The sequence below is a fragment of the Coregonus clupeaformis genome, chromosome 18 (assembly GCF_020615455.1).
Source record: "Coregonus clupeaformis isolate EN_2021a chromosome 18, ASM2061545v1, whole genome shotgun sequence".
Taxonomy (NCBI): Eukaryota; Metazoa; Chordata; class Actinopteri; order Salmoniformes; family Salmonidae; genus Coregonus; species Coregonus clupeaformis.
Genome location: NC_059209.1, coordinates 22,878,293 through 22,893,503, shown reverse-complemented (window position 1 = coordinate 22,893,503; position 15,211 = coordinate 22,878,293). Strand labels below are relative to the sequence as shown.

The following is a 15,211-nucleotide window of genomic DNA, read 5'->3' as shown; positions in this document are numbered from 1 at the left end:
TACCATTAAAATTATAGACTGATCATTTCATTGTCAGTGGGCAAACGTACAAAATCAGCAGGGGATCAAATACTTTTTCCCTCACTGTATATATATATATATATATATATATATATATATATATATATATATATCAAAATGGTCTAAGAACATTGGCAGGGTAATTCACGCAGAACCAATATGCAGTGATAATGTATTGGGGCCTATAGCCTACTGCACAAACCTCATTGCTACATAACTGTTTTTTAATTGGGTAATGTTGCATAGGCTTACGTTTTTTAAGTCATGTATTTATTTTTTTATCTGAGTGGTAGATCTCAGCTTGCATTTTGACTCAAAGTGATCTTGACTAAGAAAAGGCTGCTTTAGTTCAATTTCAACAGCTTAAAATTCTTCTGAACTATTCTGTATTGAGTGACATCTTAGAATACAGCTATCCACTGCTATCCTCTATCAATTCCAGTAACATCGCTTTCTATGACAGTGATATCACAACAAAATTGGAAAGAACTTTCAAACATAAAACCTGGTTAACCCGTAAGACCACACGTCATTCCAAAACGATTCCATTTACTCTGTGTCCGTGTTGAGGTAGCGGCTTTTATTTCTTGTGGTGATTCCAGAGAAGAAGGTGGCAGGAGGTCCTGTTCCGTCAGTGCTTAGCAGAGGGGCCTGAGAAAAGATCATAACACAAGCTCAGTGGTTCAGTGAAAGAAGAGGACAGCATTGCAGTGTATCGAACACATGGTTTGAGACTGAACTCACCTGGAGTGTTGTTGGCTGTTCATACCCAGTATCTGTCTGCTCCCCTGGACGGTTTCTGAAAGGTTCCTCCTCCACATCACTGTGGTCCGGCGTGGGGGACTTGGAGAGTTTGACTGGATTGATAGTAGCCAGAAGAGCAGGCATGGTGAAACAGGACAAGAAGCGAGCCTTCAGGAGCAGATAGCCTGGGTTATGGCTGAAGCGCTCTGCTACAAATCTCCGCACTGCAGCTACCTGCTGCTGCTCTTCCTGGTTCTCTTTCTCCTCTGGAGGCAGGACCAGCATTGCACTAATTGCCAAAGTCGTTTTACATTTCAGGAGGCCCGACAGGGTATTAAGGCTACTGACAAAGGGGGGTAGGTAGGGCAGAGTGACATCCAAATCCGGAAGCGCAACTCCTCGCTTGCCGCTCAACCACTCTCTCACTTGTGCCGGGTCCTCCATGAACATCAGGTTGGGATCAAACTGTATTAGCTCCGGATTGCGGGGTGGAGGGACACGTTTAGGGGGGTTAAGCTGCACGATTCGGAGGGCTCCCCTCTGTGGGAATGAGGCTGGAAGGGAGCTTGGAGGGACGTTGAGGACTAAAGCCTGCGGAGGTCCAGTCTGTGGTCTAATGGGAGCCGAGATGACAGTGTTCATGCGAACAGAGAGAACAGGTGAAACTGCATTGAGCTGAGGACCAGCGGTTGCCACAGTCTGCATGACTGGGTTAGTTATTCTCACGCTGTTCACTGGGTTGGTCAGTCTTGGAGCAGTGTTGCTGAAGGTAGTGGAGGTGGAGAGAGAGGTTAACACAGATGGGGAGGCAGTTCCCTGTCCTATGGATGAGGCAGGAGATACCATGAGGGCAGATGGGTCTTCAGGGGTAGAGGGACATGGGCAGACATAGGTCATATTGGGAGAGGCCTGTGCTGCAGCAGCATTTAGTGTTAGAGGTACTTGCTGGTTGATAATAATAGATGGACAAGCAGGTGCAAAAGCATTTGCTGGTAGATTCCGAGGTGTCATCTGGATGCCAATGCCACTGATTGGCACAAGTCCAATGGGCGTCAGGACCCAGGCAGTTTGTGGAGGGGACAGAACCACGTTAGAAGGTTGGACAACTATGCTCTCTTTGGGAGGACTTCGCGTACGGGCTTTCTTGCGTTTGGGCGACTCTTCCACTGACTTTTTAGCAATTGCAGCATTCTTGGCCTCCTTGAGGGCCTGTGCTTTCTCAGTAGGTTTGCGAATGCGTTTTTTTCCTGAATGATTCTCATTTGCCTCCTCATTCACCCTGTCTATTGTAGTTGAGGATTGGATGGGAGCAGGGAGTATAGGTCGGCTGGGGGTAGAGGGTACAGGTTGACCAGGTGTGGAGGGTATAGGTCGGCTGGGGGTAGAGGGTACAGGTTGACCAGGTGTGGAGGGTATGGGTAGGATGGGGGTAGAGGGTACAGGTTGACCAGGTGTGGAGGGTATAGGTCGGCTGGGGATAGAGGGTACAGGTTGACCAGGTGTGGAGGGTATGGTTAGGATGGGGGTAGAGGGTACAGGTTGACCAGGTGTGGAGGGTATAGGTCGGCTGGGGGTAGAGGGTACAGGTTGACCAGGTGTGGAGGGTATAGGTCGGCTGGGGGTAGAGGGTACAGGTTGACCAGGTGTGGAGGGTATAGGTCGGCTGGGGGTAGAGGGTACAGGTTGACCAGGTGTGAAGGGTATGGGTAGGATGGGGGTAGAGGGTCCAAGTTGGGTAAGTGTGGAAGGCATGAGTTGTTGTCTGGAAGTTGGAGTGGAGGGGACCGCAGGATGTGGGATGGACTGTACTACAGGCTGTGCAATGACAAAGGTCTGAGGAATCATCATCACAAGTTGACTGTTCTGCTGCTGACTGTTCTGCTGCTCCTTTCCCTTCTGGTTCAGCATACTGGCCACTGTTCTGGGACCATGGCGTAGCTTTGGTTTTTTCAATGAAGCTAGAAAAAGTCAATAAAAACAGGGGCATTTACATTAAACTCGCATTATAAATGTAATATCGATTAATAGATTTATTAAAAATATACTTTTGCAGTTGACCATCACTGATCTGAGTACTGAGGCTCTTAGCTAATGTATAAGTGATTTTGGGTGGTAAAAATAACCTGAAAGTAACCAGGAAGTGACTGCCCCTCAGCATAGTAAACGATACAGAAGTAAAGCAGAAGTGGCCGTCACTTTCACAGGGTATGACATATTCAAGGCCATATACAAATATAATGTTACCCTGATTCGCTTCCCAAGATTTGTGTCCCATGAGTACAGCCTGAAACAGATAAATTGACATCACAATTGTCACAATAAGCCCTGTTCAAATTGATTATAAGTAGAAAAATGTAAAACCGTATAAAGGTTGTAAAGTATGATAACTTTTTGTTTATAGTGTGGTAAATTATACTCACTTGTTTGTTACGCATTTTAATTATCTGCTTACAGCCTTCTGCATCTACACGGAGGACCTGTTTCAGATCACAACATTAGAAAATGAACAATGCATAATACATTGGTCATACTATCAGGATCAGCTGACAATGGATTCAAAATATGGTATTATAATCAGTTAACCTTTTTCAGATATTCTGGGCTGATGTTATGATGCATTCATTGTGTACCATAATAGCTAGTCATGTGCTCTTGATATGCCAATAAAGAACATTTGTTGTAAAATGTGTTCAATCTTTCCTGTATGTTACTGGCCATAATATCTGCATAGGCCTACGTCAGGGGTCCCCAAACTGTTTTGGCCAGCGACCCCATTTTTATATAAAATAATAATAATGTAATCAGCGGCCAATGTTTACTTTTTAAATTTGGGCTATGACAGTCTTTTACAAATCAGTCTGACACTACTTTTGACAGAACAGTATTTCAATCTGAAGGAAGTATGGTTTGAAGTGACTGAAATGCATCAGAAAGATATTGGGAAGTTCAGAAAATCATCAGGCAATAATTTTGAATGATCTTTTGTGTAGAAAAGAACATCATTGATCAGTCTGATTTAGTGCCTGGTCTGTTCACTCTGTTCTAATGAGTCATGTGCCGCTTGTGGGTAAATATACACTGAGTGTACAAAACATTAAGGACACCTTACTAATATTGAGTTGAACAGCCTCGTCGGGGCATGGACTCTACAAGGTGTCAAAAGCGTTCCACAGGGATGCTGGCCCATGTTGACTACAATGCTTCCCACAGTTGTGTCAAGTTGGCTGGATGGCCTTTGGCCGGTGGACCATTCTTGATGCACACGGGAAACTGTTGAGGGTGAAAAACCCAGCAGCGTTGCAGTTCTTGATACAAACCGGTGCGCCTGGCACCTACTACCATACCCCGTTCAAAGGCACTTAAGTACTTTGTCTTGCCCATTCTCCCTCGGAATGGTACACATACACAATCCATGTCTCAATTGTCTCAAGACTTAAAAATCCTTCTTTAACCTGTCTCCTCCCCTGTATCTGCACTCATTGAAGTGGATTTAACAGGTGACATCAATAAGGGATCATAGCTTTCACCTGGATTCACCTGGTCAGGCTATGTCATGGATAGAGCAGGTGTCCTTAATGTTTTGTACACTCAGTGTATGTGTTCCTGAGAGTCTTATCTTTCAGTGATGGGCTCATAATATTTTGTAGCTTAAACGGTTCAAAAGATAGAGGCACATTTTTAGGAAGAAAACAGAACCCCCCCGTTTATTACAACCACATCAAGTGGCTACCGGAGGTTACTAAGGTACACCGGTTCTATGAACCAAGCACCATTTTATTTATTTATTTTTAGAGTTTCTCTCGCGACCCTATTTTCAAATCAGGCGATCGCGACCCCTAGTTTGGGAAACGCTGGCCTAGGAGCTTGCATCCTTAAGTAAAACCTGACTGGCATAATATGAAATGACATAATTGTGCTCATTCATAGAAAGTGTTGTATTTGTGGGTTCATTCCCTACCTGCAGAAAGAACAAGAACACTGGGGTATTGGTGAGTCCAATGCTCTCTGCTCTCTCTCGCACCATGTCCGCTACAAAAACAAGAGATCGTAGGATCAAGTCAAGTCATTGGTTCAGTCCTGAAACAACTCTTATGAAACGAACAAAATGCAAATAGTCCTTTTCTACAAGTGAGAGAGAAGTTGTGACTTATTGCCTTGACATCTCATAAAGTACCTTCACGGCGCTTGTTTGAAAAGAGTGGTGGCGGTATAAGCACATTGCCCACCCAGGGAGTGACTGCCAACTGAAGGGAATAGTTAAGAGTGGTGCAGGTTTCACTTTTGGCAGAGGAGTCCTTTTGCCTTGAGGAATTGTGGGGCGTCCCCTGGTCACCGCTCATAGACCCACTGTTTTTCTGCAGAGACAAATACATGGGCTAGAAAACAGAAGACATGCATCACAGGCTTTACAAGGAGAAGACCTCTGTATAAACAAAGCTTCATCTGTGTCATAGATTGATCTAGGTGGGCCATGCAACTAAAGCGTTGAGCACACAACTATGACGACAACATATTTTTTCACTCCCTTCTAACCTTGATTCAACAGTTTATAATCTACGTATTTGTATGAAATGGTCAGATGTATTGATGTATTCTAATAATAATCAACATATTTTATTAACATTTATACGGACAAATGAATAAAAATGTTCCCACTGGAAACATCTTTGTTTGGGACAAAAAGCAATTAAAACACTTGCTTCACCACAAAGAGAGGCTCAATGAAAATATAGATCTTTTTTTGGGAGCGTCACCTGGCGACTTACGTGTTTTGTGGCATTGGTTTTCTTCCAAGCGATTATGTTTCTCACCTCTCCGTAGCACACCTTGAGCATGGCCAGGTCACTGTTATAATCCTTTAGAAGGAACACATACAGAGAATGTCACATGCTACTTTACGTCACAAAGCAGGATCAATGGCTTAGCTTGCTAACTTTCCTACATATTCTAAAATAATAATCATATTTCAGAGTTTATAAACAGAGACACTCACTTTAAATGAGCATGGTGTAATTGACTCCACACTCCAAACAGCTGATTCATGTTTCAATGTTTATTCATGTTAACTGCCTAGCTTAATGATCCTGTTTTGTAATACTCTGATGAAGTCAATATTTATGGTTGCTGTTGCAGAGCCACAGCAGAGACAGTGGGAACAAAATGACAATAGGGACAGGTGTTGAAAATGTGCATAAGTTCTAACGTTACACATAATGATGCAACACCTCACATGATTGTTTATAAATAAATAAATGCCGGTACCTTCTTTGCTAGGATTGGGGGGTTTTGTCCAATGACAGTGGCAGCAGGCTTGCCAAAGCGGTCCAGGATGGTGGAGCGTACCATTGTGAACTTGCGTGCTGCGGCCTGGCTGTCCGTCGCTGCCTGCTCTTGCATTGTATTCTTGCTGGGCCGTTCAACCATCATGCTCCTCACCTTCCCCAGCCCTTCAAACTCCTTCTCTGGCATGGGGATCCATTGCTCTATGTCTGGTTGGGTGTAGTCTTCGATAATGTCACTTTCCTGATCAGACAGATCAAAGAACTTCTGCTGTTTCTTCTCGTCGTCACTGTCCATAAACTCCATCTCAACGTTCTCCTCCTCATCGGAGCTCGAGTGCACATCATCGTCTAGCCTCATCAGCCTACTCTTGATGCTCCTCACAGCCGCTGTCTTTCTCCTTCTCTGCAATGCTCTTTTCCTTTTGTCCCTCTGAGGTCTGGGCTGTTTACAAAAACAAGACTTAACTGTGTCCAGTGTCACAGATTGAGTTAAGGGGGACATAAAGGCTACATAGTCAACACTCACCTTGTACCCTGTCATTCGCCTCCACTGTTGAAGGACCTGGCAGTCAATTCTGTTGGGGATCTCGGCAGCTATCTTAGACCATTTACCTATAAAAAGGGACAAAATTAACTGTAAGACGATTATTATCAAGAAAGATGATGGATTGTTTTGAAATAGTCAGCTTTCTATAACAGTTCCTACGTCCATATTTCTCCACCAATCGTCTGAGCTGTGCCTTTTCCTTCTCGTCAAAGGGCCCCTTCTTCACGTTCCCAATCAGGACGTCCACATACCTACAGAATAAAACAAAGTTTGTCAGTGACAGTATGTTCTAACACTTTTTAAAGTTTGAGTTAACTAAAATGGGGTGGCAATCAGGGAAATGGTCAGTGAATGTTGTGAGAGTTTGGTCAATATATTGGCATTATCGATCAGTCCATGTTAGTCCTCACCTGTCCCTACACTGGCCATCATTTCTGCCAGGCACATCCTGACGGATTTTCCACCAGTTCCCCACCCCGTATTTAGCCACTGCTCTCAGTAGCATCTGCAACAACAACCAACTTATATTATCAAATAACTATACATATCGGGACTTCTCAAAATGTCCTTGTAACCACATCAATTTCACAACAAAAATGCCCCAAACCCTCCTGACCATACCTCATCTTCTTCTTTAGACCAATAGCCTTTTTTGAGGGTGGGGTCCAGAACCTGAGTCCACCGATACATCAGCTGGCATGAATCCCGGCCCTCCATGAAATAGGAGACTGGAGTAAAACAGAAATCACGGAGAAAGCAAGTGAAATTTCCAGAACCCAACACACAATGCACTACCGCAACAAGCTACAGTATCTTGTATTGAACAAGCACTTTGTCTAGAGAAAATAATTAGTAGAGTAGAGCAGGGGACAGTAGTATCCCGAGAGCTTTACGCCCCACTGGAGCCTTACAATGAAGGGGACATAAGCTGGGGCCAACAATAAGAACAACCGTCATCGATGTGCACGAACACTAACATATTTAATGCATAAAACCCAGGGTGTACACTGGGTGGTGGGGACTTACTCTGGGTGTAAGGAATGTAGTTCCCGATACGCATCTTCTCAACCAGCTCTCTGAGGATCTCGTCCTCCACGCCGCCCCACTTCCTCCTCCTGAAGTCGGTGCAGATGTAGCGCTGGTACGTCTGGAGACACATGAAGGCTGTCCTGTTGGTCTGTGTGTGACAGACAGGGGGGGAATGGATAATACTGAATGGTTTACACATTCAAAGAAATGGGTTGTGTTAGACGTTCAGGGAATTACACTTGATCTACCTACTACCGAGAAACTTAACAGTTCAGTATCAGGCACTTGTCTCTAAACAAAGCCCAATCAATAAAACTGTGCAAATCAGGACTGGAACTAGCACCTCTGGATCCCACTGATAGGAAGGGGTAATGACCATGAGTCATGATTGGCCAATCCTATCTGTCTGCTCTTACCCCAAGTTTATCAGCAATCTGATCCCAGTTGTGGTGTCCATATTTTACAGCGACTTTCTTGAGCATCTCAATTTCGTCTTCCTTCCAACTGGCTTTGTTAATGGAGGGATGCAGGTAGTTCTGCCAAAAGCTTTTTATGTCCTCAGCTTCACGGATGCCTTCAAACTGGATAGGAATAAGATTTTAGCATCAACACTTAAGCCTTTTTAACAATAGGAAAACAAACATATGAATGGGGGAGATGACAGAAGTTACTCAACCCACATCAATATTGGAAATCTTTTGCCAGTCATGGTCATCATAGCGGCCAGCCAGCAGCTCATCCTCCTTCAATGCACTGCAAGGTAAAGCAGATCCGGCAACAGTTAAACAGCAATGGTTTGACTCAGGAATAAACATTACAATACATATTGATTAAACAATTCAAATCCATCTAATCTCTTCATGTAAAGTGAGAACAAACACAAAACAGACCTGTCTGACAAGATAACCTGACTCATCTTGGAATTAATAGGCTAGGTCATTATTACCCATTAAAGAGTTATGATGGGACTCACCTGATGGCCTCAATGTCCTTTTCAATTTCAGTGATTTGTTTCCGCAGGATTTGCTTTTCCACGTTTTCAGCTTTGACCATTTTCTGTGTAAGGTATTCTACCCTATGAGACAAAAAACTTGTTATTCATGAAGGCCATTGGGTTAATAATAATAATCTATTCAACAAGAATAAAACAAAACAGCTATGATAGTCGGTCTGCACTACTATTTTCAGACAGAGTAGAACATTTTCAGTTGTTAAAGCCTCCAACAGATGGGCAGACACCAATCCTCATTAAAATGTTAACCTACATTTCGTACACCCTGTGTAAAAATCTGAAGTTTTGCTACATTTTGAAAAGCACAGGAGCGAATAACACATTACCATTTCAAAAACCATCTATAGAAAGTCTACACCCTCTTGAACTTTTTTCAAAATGTGTTACTTTACAAAGTGGGTTTGAAATAGACTTAATTATAATTTTTCCTCAACGATCTACATAAAATACTCTGTAACGTCAAAGTGGAAGAAAAATTCTACCATTTTTTAAAGATTCATGAAAACTAAAACACTACTATAGCGTGAATAGATAGGTATTCACCTGAGTCAATACATGTTAGTAACACCTCTGGCAGGTGTGCAAAGCACATACATAAGGTTATAAATGATTATTTTCAAAATTCTTCAAGCTCTGTCAAGTGCTGGGGATCATGACAAGACAGACATTTTCAAGTCTTGCCATAGATTTTCAAGCAGATTTATGTAAAAACTGTAACTAGGCCACTCAGGAACATTCACTGTCTTCTTGGTAAGCAACTCCAGTGTAGATTTGGATTTGTGTTGTAGTTTATCGTCCTGCTGAAAGGTGAATTCCTCTCCCAGTGTCTGGGGTAAAGCAGACTGAAGCAGGTTTTCCTTTAGGATTTTGCCTGTGCTTAGCTCCATCCTGTTTCTTCTCATCCTGAATAACTCCCCAGTCTTTGCTGATGTCAAGCATACCCACACCATGATGCAGCCACCACCATGCCCCAAACATAAGGCTTTGCATTTAGGCCAAAAAGTGTGCTTCTATGACGTTTTTTTTTTTTCAGTATTACTTTAGTGCCTTGTTGCATACATATTCATGTTTAGGAATATTTTTTATTCTGTATATTTTTCTTCTTGTCATTTAGGTCATTATTGTGGAGTCACTACAATGTTGTTGATCCATCCTCAATTCTCCAATCACAGCCCCTGTAGCTCAGTTGGTAGAGCATGGCGCTTGCAACGCAAGGGTTGTGGGTTCGTTTCCACGGGGGCCAGTATGTAAAATGTATGCACTCACTAACTGTAAGTCGCTCTCTGGATAAGAGCGTCTGTTAAATTACTCAAATGTAATTGAACTCTGTAGCCTTTTTAAAATCACCAATGGCCTCATGGTAACATCCCTAAGCAGGTTCCTTCCTGTCCTGCAGCTCAGTTCAGAAGGACGACTGAATCTTTGATGTGTCTGGGTGGTTTAATACATAATCCACAGCATAACTATTAACTTCACCATGCTAAAATATATATTCAATGTCTGATTAGTTATTGTAACCCATCTACCAATCACTGCCCTTCTTTATGAGGCTTTCGAAAATCTCCCTGGTCTTTGTAGTTTAATCAGTGATTGAAATTCAATACTTGACTTTGGGACCTTACAGATGTTGTATTTATGGGGGAAAGAGGAAGGGGTAGTCATTCAAAAATCATGTCAACCCCTATTATTTCACACAGAGTGAGTCCATATAACTTATGTGATTTGTTAAGCCAAATTTTACTTCTGAACTAATTTAGTCTTGCCTAAACAAAGTGGGTGAATACTTATACAACAACTATATTTTAGTTATTTAATTTATATTGATTTGTAAAACAAAATATGCATTTTTTTTTCACTGACACTATGGAGTATTTTGTGTATATCAATGACAAAAAATCACAATTACATCTATTTCAATCCCACTTCAAAACGCAACAAAATGTGAAAAAGGTTCAAACGTTGCAGTTGAAATGTTGTGTTATAGATTCTTCTTCCATAGGCTCAAGGGGGTGTAGACTTTCTATAGGCACTGTACATGATGAATACATTTTTTTATATAAAATACTCTGCAAAGATACTCTTCAGGGGAAAACAATAACCCTTTACTCTTTACTTACTTGGACAGCTTGGGCTGTATCATGCGTTTCCTGCTGTCTTTGATGACAGCATTTATCAGCAGAGTCTTCTGCCACCCTTCCCCTGAAAATACAAAATCCCCAATTTAAAAGTAATCAAGACACCACGTCACATTCCCATAGTGGTGATGTCACATAACAAGGATGCAAGAAGCACTAAGGTCTAACGATTATTATTTTTAGACTCACATCTTTTCATCTTGACGTTGTCAGTAGGTCTGATCCTTTTACTCATCTTCTCCCTGGCTTCTGGATTAGCAGGTGGGCCCTGTGGGAATCGGAGAGGTAATGTTAAAACATGGAGATATACCTTCGACCAAAGCTATAACCCACTGACCCTGCTCATATTGTACTGAATCTGCAGACTCATACCTACCAGACATGTGACTTTATCTCTGAAATAGGGCTTCAGAAAGCTCCCCAAGAAAAGCTTCAGTGTGGGTTGTCCAGATGTGGTAGCCTGGGGAGTTCCTGTGCCAGACAGCTGAGTCATAATCTCTTTCTGTAGGGAAAGACAGACATTATTACATCGCATGGACATTGCACAGCTTCTTTTAACAGATTCACAGATTCCATACTGCACCTTTAAGAAAAGCAGTATGCTTTTAGTTGTTGGCCTCTTACTTGTTGCTGTTGATTGTCTGATAATAGTCGCTCCAGCTCCTCTAATTTCTCTTTCAACACTTCCTGATAAACAAGGTTCATTTGCAGACATGTATCTGCGTTCTGGGGTAGGTCCAGCTCCTCAGCACTGTCCTCTTTGCTCTACCAGATGTGGGAGAAAGGAGAGGGCAGGCATTTTACAGACACTTTATATACTGCATTATTTACATCATGTGACAAACTGAAAACTGGAGTGTTAGAATAGTGAAAATGATCATCAATACGAACCGATTCTGTTTCACTTCCTTGGCAATCCTCATCTGTTTCAACACATTATAAAAGAAGTCACACATGGTAGAAATGTATACTATCAGGAAAACGTATCCATGAAACAATGCATAACATGTTTAAAGAACACAAGGCAAGGGCTACCTGACAGAATCTCAGCATTAGATGCACCTGGGCCAAGAGTGCGCTCCAACTCTTCAATCTCTCTCTGTATTCGCTCCCGCTCTGCCTCCAGGTTCCCCGGAGGACCCTAGAAGAGCAGGTTAACATTATTTCTCAATTCACCTGAGAAAAATCATGGTAACACGGTACTATTGGTGATGACCTCCCGAGTGGCGCCGTGGTCTAAGGCTGTGCCACTAGAGATCCTGGTTCGAATCCAGGCTCTGTCGTAGCCGGCCGCGACCGGGAGACCCATGGGGCGGCGCACAATTGGCCCAGCGTCGTCCAGAGTAGGGGAGGGAATGGCCGGCAGGGATGTAGCTCAGTTGGTAGAGCATGGCGTTTGCAACGCCAGGGTTGTGGGTTCGTTTCCACGGGGGTATAAAAAATAATGTATGCACTCATTAACTGTAAGTCGCTCTGGATAAGAGCGTCTGCTAAATGACTAAAATGTAAATGTAAACATAAATGTCAATGAGTCTTACCAAATCTTCTGGTTGAGATGCATTGTCGTCTGATCCATCATCTGCCAACAGTTTAAAAAAAACGAATTACATTTAGAAAGCCGTTAGCCAAGCAAACACAGCCAAGGAGTTGTGGAGACTAAATTGCATTCTATGATTAGACCTTGCCTGGCTACCCATCTACATTGCTCCTGCAACTGACGTGTAGCGATCGATAGAGCAGCGGAATTAAATTTGGGGTGAGTCATTAGGCAAGATTAGACATGGGCCCATTTTTTCTAAAGTTATCCATCTGGATTTCACCTATCGATAGGATTAAATGCATAGAAATATAATTAATAGAATGGAAGTTCCCATTCAAGTCAATGGTTCGTTATTTCTATGCATTTAATACTATCCATAGGCGAAATCTAGATAGATAACTTCTGCAAAACTTGGGGTCAGGGTCTCTCTCTGCAAACCCACTGCAACAATGATGCAGAAGCAACACCCCCCATCTAATCCCAAGGATACCACCCAGAGTCCACGGGCCATCACGCTGGCAAAAAGACTAATACAGTGGCGTGTATTCATGGATGCCAACGGAAGCCAGGCTTCCCCAAAACATTTACCCAAAAAATTAAATAAAAAAAAACATACTATAATTTTCTGTGTTTCATAATTTTCCTTAAATTCACAAGAGGCTGAATGTATGTCACTGGCCAATGATTATAAAGGCGATTCTGAACCAACCATTAATTCATACATTTTTGTGCCCCTGGCCTTAAGAGGATGGCAGTTCAATATGTAGCTAGATGTAGAAGGCTGTTAACTAGCTAACGTTGCCCATGAACGGAAGTTAGGATAGCGAGCAAGTATTTTAGCCAGGTAGCCTAGGACAACAAAAAATAAAAGCATGTACTGTGTGACAGAGTGATTGACAGTTTCGTTAACTTGAAAGAGAAGAGGATGTCAGGCACAGAAATCAGAACCATGGACACCCTCATCATATTTAGCTTACGTTGATTGAACTAAATAGTTTTTGGTATCTTTTAGTTGTCACTCTATTAGACTAAGCAGAGGTGATTTGATTAAGTTGAAATGGTGCTGGAATAGTGGAGGAAGCTCCTGTTTTCTTTGCGATTTGCGGTAAGGTAACGTTAACTGGTTATAAATCAATAGTTGTTTAGTGGTCCGAAAATGTCAGACCACTTACTGTACATGCAATATGCTTTGTGGACTTTACTGGACATAGGTTGCTATCTGGTTTTCTGCCACTGTCTTCTTATTGTCTCAGCCTACTATATATATATATATATATAATATCATGGTCGCAAGGCATATGAATTAACAGGTTATAGAGCAAAAAACGCAATTATCACAACACATAGGTTGTAATATGGCTCCCCAGTGATTTTACCCCCGCACCGCTACTGCTTTAATATACTTCAGATACCCACCAGATGAACAACTGTCTGAAGATAGTTCAATTGAGTTGCTTTCGGGACCAAGGGTGCGCTCGAGCGCCAGAATTTGGCGTTCGAGTTTCTCCCTCTGTGCAAGATGGTCATCCGAGGACATAATGGATGAGACACCTTTTAAAAACAATGTAAAATGAATGATTACAAAACCAGGGACCAATTTATTTAGCACAATAGCCATTGAAAATACAGGAAGTTACAGTAGCTAGCTGACAACATTGGCAGGAAGCAGGGGGAGCATGCTGGAATCCAACCCCATGCGCGAGCAGCAACATAACATTTGCTGGTAGCTAACGTAGTTAGTAACTAGCAAACAACACCTGAACTAACCTTGACATGCAAACACAACATCCCTCAACTTCAGCATCCGTCAAAAAGTATGTTCTAATTTAGCTAACTTGCCATGTAGTCTTGACCAGGAGCATCTGAAGCTTGCTAACGCTACTTACCAAGACTGTCATCCAAGTTAACAGATGTGTCTCCTTATGTTATACATAAAATATGATGTGGCAACAAATATATTAAGCTAGCTAAATCCCAATTAAATTGGCTGGCATGCTATTTCACTTGACATCTCAACGAGCTACAAACGACAGGGATGGAATTAACATATTTCCCAGAATGCAATTGAAGGAATCAACGTTTGTTGTTTTTAAAATTATATTATTGTTTATCATGTATAAACAATTTAGACACATATTCAACAAATATTCCTACTCAAATACTATTTCCTTGATTTAAACAATCAAGTGTAACGTTGTAATCTTTAAATGCATGAATACCCACAATGCAACACGAGTGCCACTGTAAACGTCACAGCCTTGCACAGAGTCTCTACGCCCTAACAATGGGAGTCGTTGTCCACAAAGCGGCAGGGTGGGCTGTCTAGCTCCCGCCTATCCTCTCTTTGGATTATTATTGTAATAATATTTGAATATTCTATGAGGGTTATTGACGTCAATAGCCATCTCGAGACAACTCCGATATAAAGTGTTTTTTTCTCAGTTGCCGTGATGTCACGTGCCCTACTTATGTCAGTACACTCATAACAACGTAAGCATTACGAAACTTCTATTCGAGCAAATAAACCTCACGTAGCAAATAAGCCATTCATTTGTGTGTTGACCAATTCGACGCTCTTGTTGGCCTCCTTACAAAAACTAATTGCTTGAAACAACGAAAAAACGCCACCTGCTGGAGGAAGATAGATTTTCCTCCGAGCTGGGCCTCTCTTCCTCTTCCTCTCTGTTGAAACACAAGCTTATCAAAGCCACCACACAATTGTGGCAAACTCAAATCAAATTGTATTTGTCACATGCGCCGAATACAACAGGTGTAGACCTTACAGTGAAAGGCTTACTTACAAGCCCTTAACCAACAATGCAGTTTTAAGAAAAATAAGTATTAAGTAAAAAAAGAAAAAAAAGAGCAACAGTAAAATTACAGTAGTGAGGCTATATACAG

General features: G+C 42.1%; 1 protein-coding gene across 1 annotated transcript; it reads right to left on the bottom strand.

Annotated features, from left to right (window-relative positions):
• Nucleotides 1-276: 276 nt before the first annotated feature.
• On the bottom strand, nt 277-14,346 carry snapc4 (small nuclear RNA activating complex, polypeptide 4). The gene is made up of 25 exons (XM_041862686.2): nt 14,197-14,346; nt 13,727-13,861; nt 12,309-12,349; nt 11,806-11,911; nt 11,662-11,693; nt 11,395-11,535; nt 11,147-11,272; nt 10,960-11,038; nt 10,753-10,834; nt 8,597-8,698; nt 8,304-8,376; nt 8,040-8,204; nt 7,621-7,771; nt 7,216-7,322; nt 7,005-7,099; nt 6,754-6,845; nt 6,574-6,659; nt 6,028-6,489; nt 5,532-5,621; nt 4,940-5,141; nt 4,724-4,794; nt 3,186-3,242; nt 3,010-3,049; nt 766-2,723; nt 277-672 (listed from the first exon to the last, which is right to left on the bottom strand). The coding sequence occupies exons 2-25, from the start codon at nt 13,845-13,847 to the stop codon at nt 571-573; spliced, it is 4,581 nt and encodes a 1,526-aa protein (XP_041718620.2). The 5' UTR covers nt 13,848-13,861; nt 14,197-14,346; the 3' UTR covers nt 277-570.
• Nucleotides 14,347-15,211: the final 865 nt, after the last annotated feature.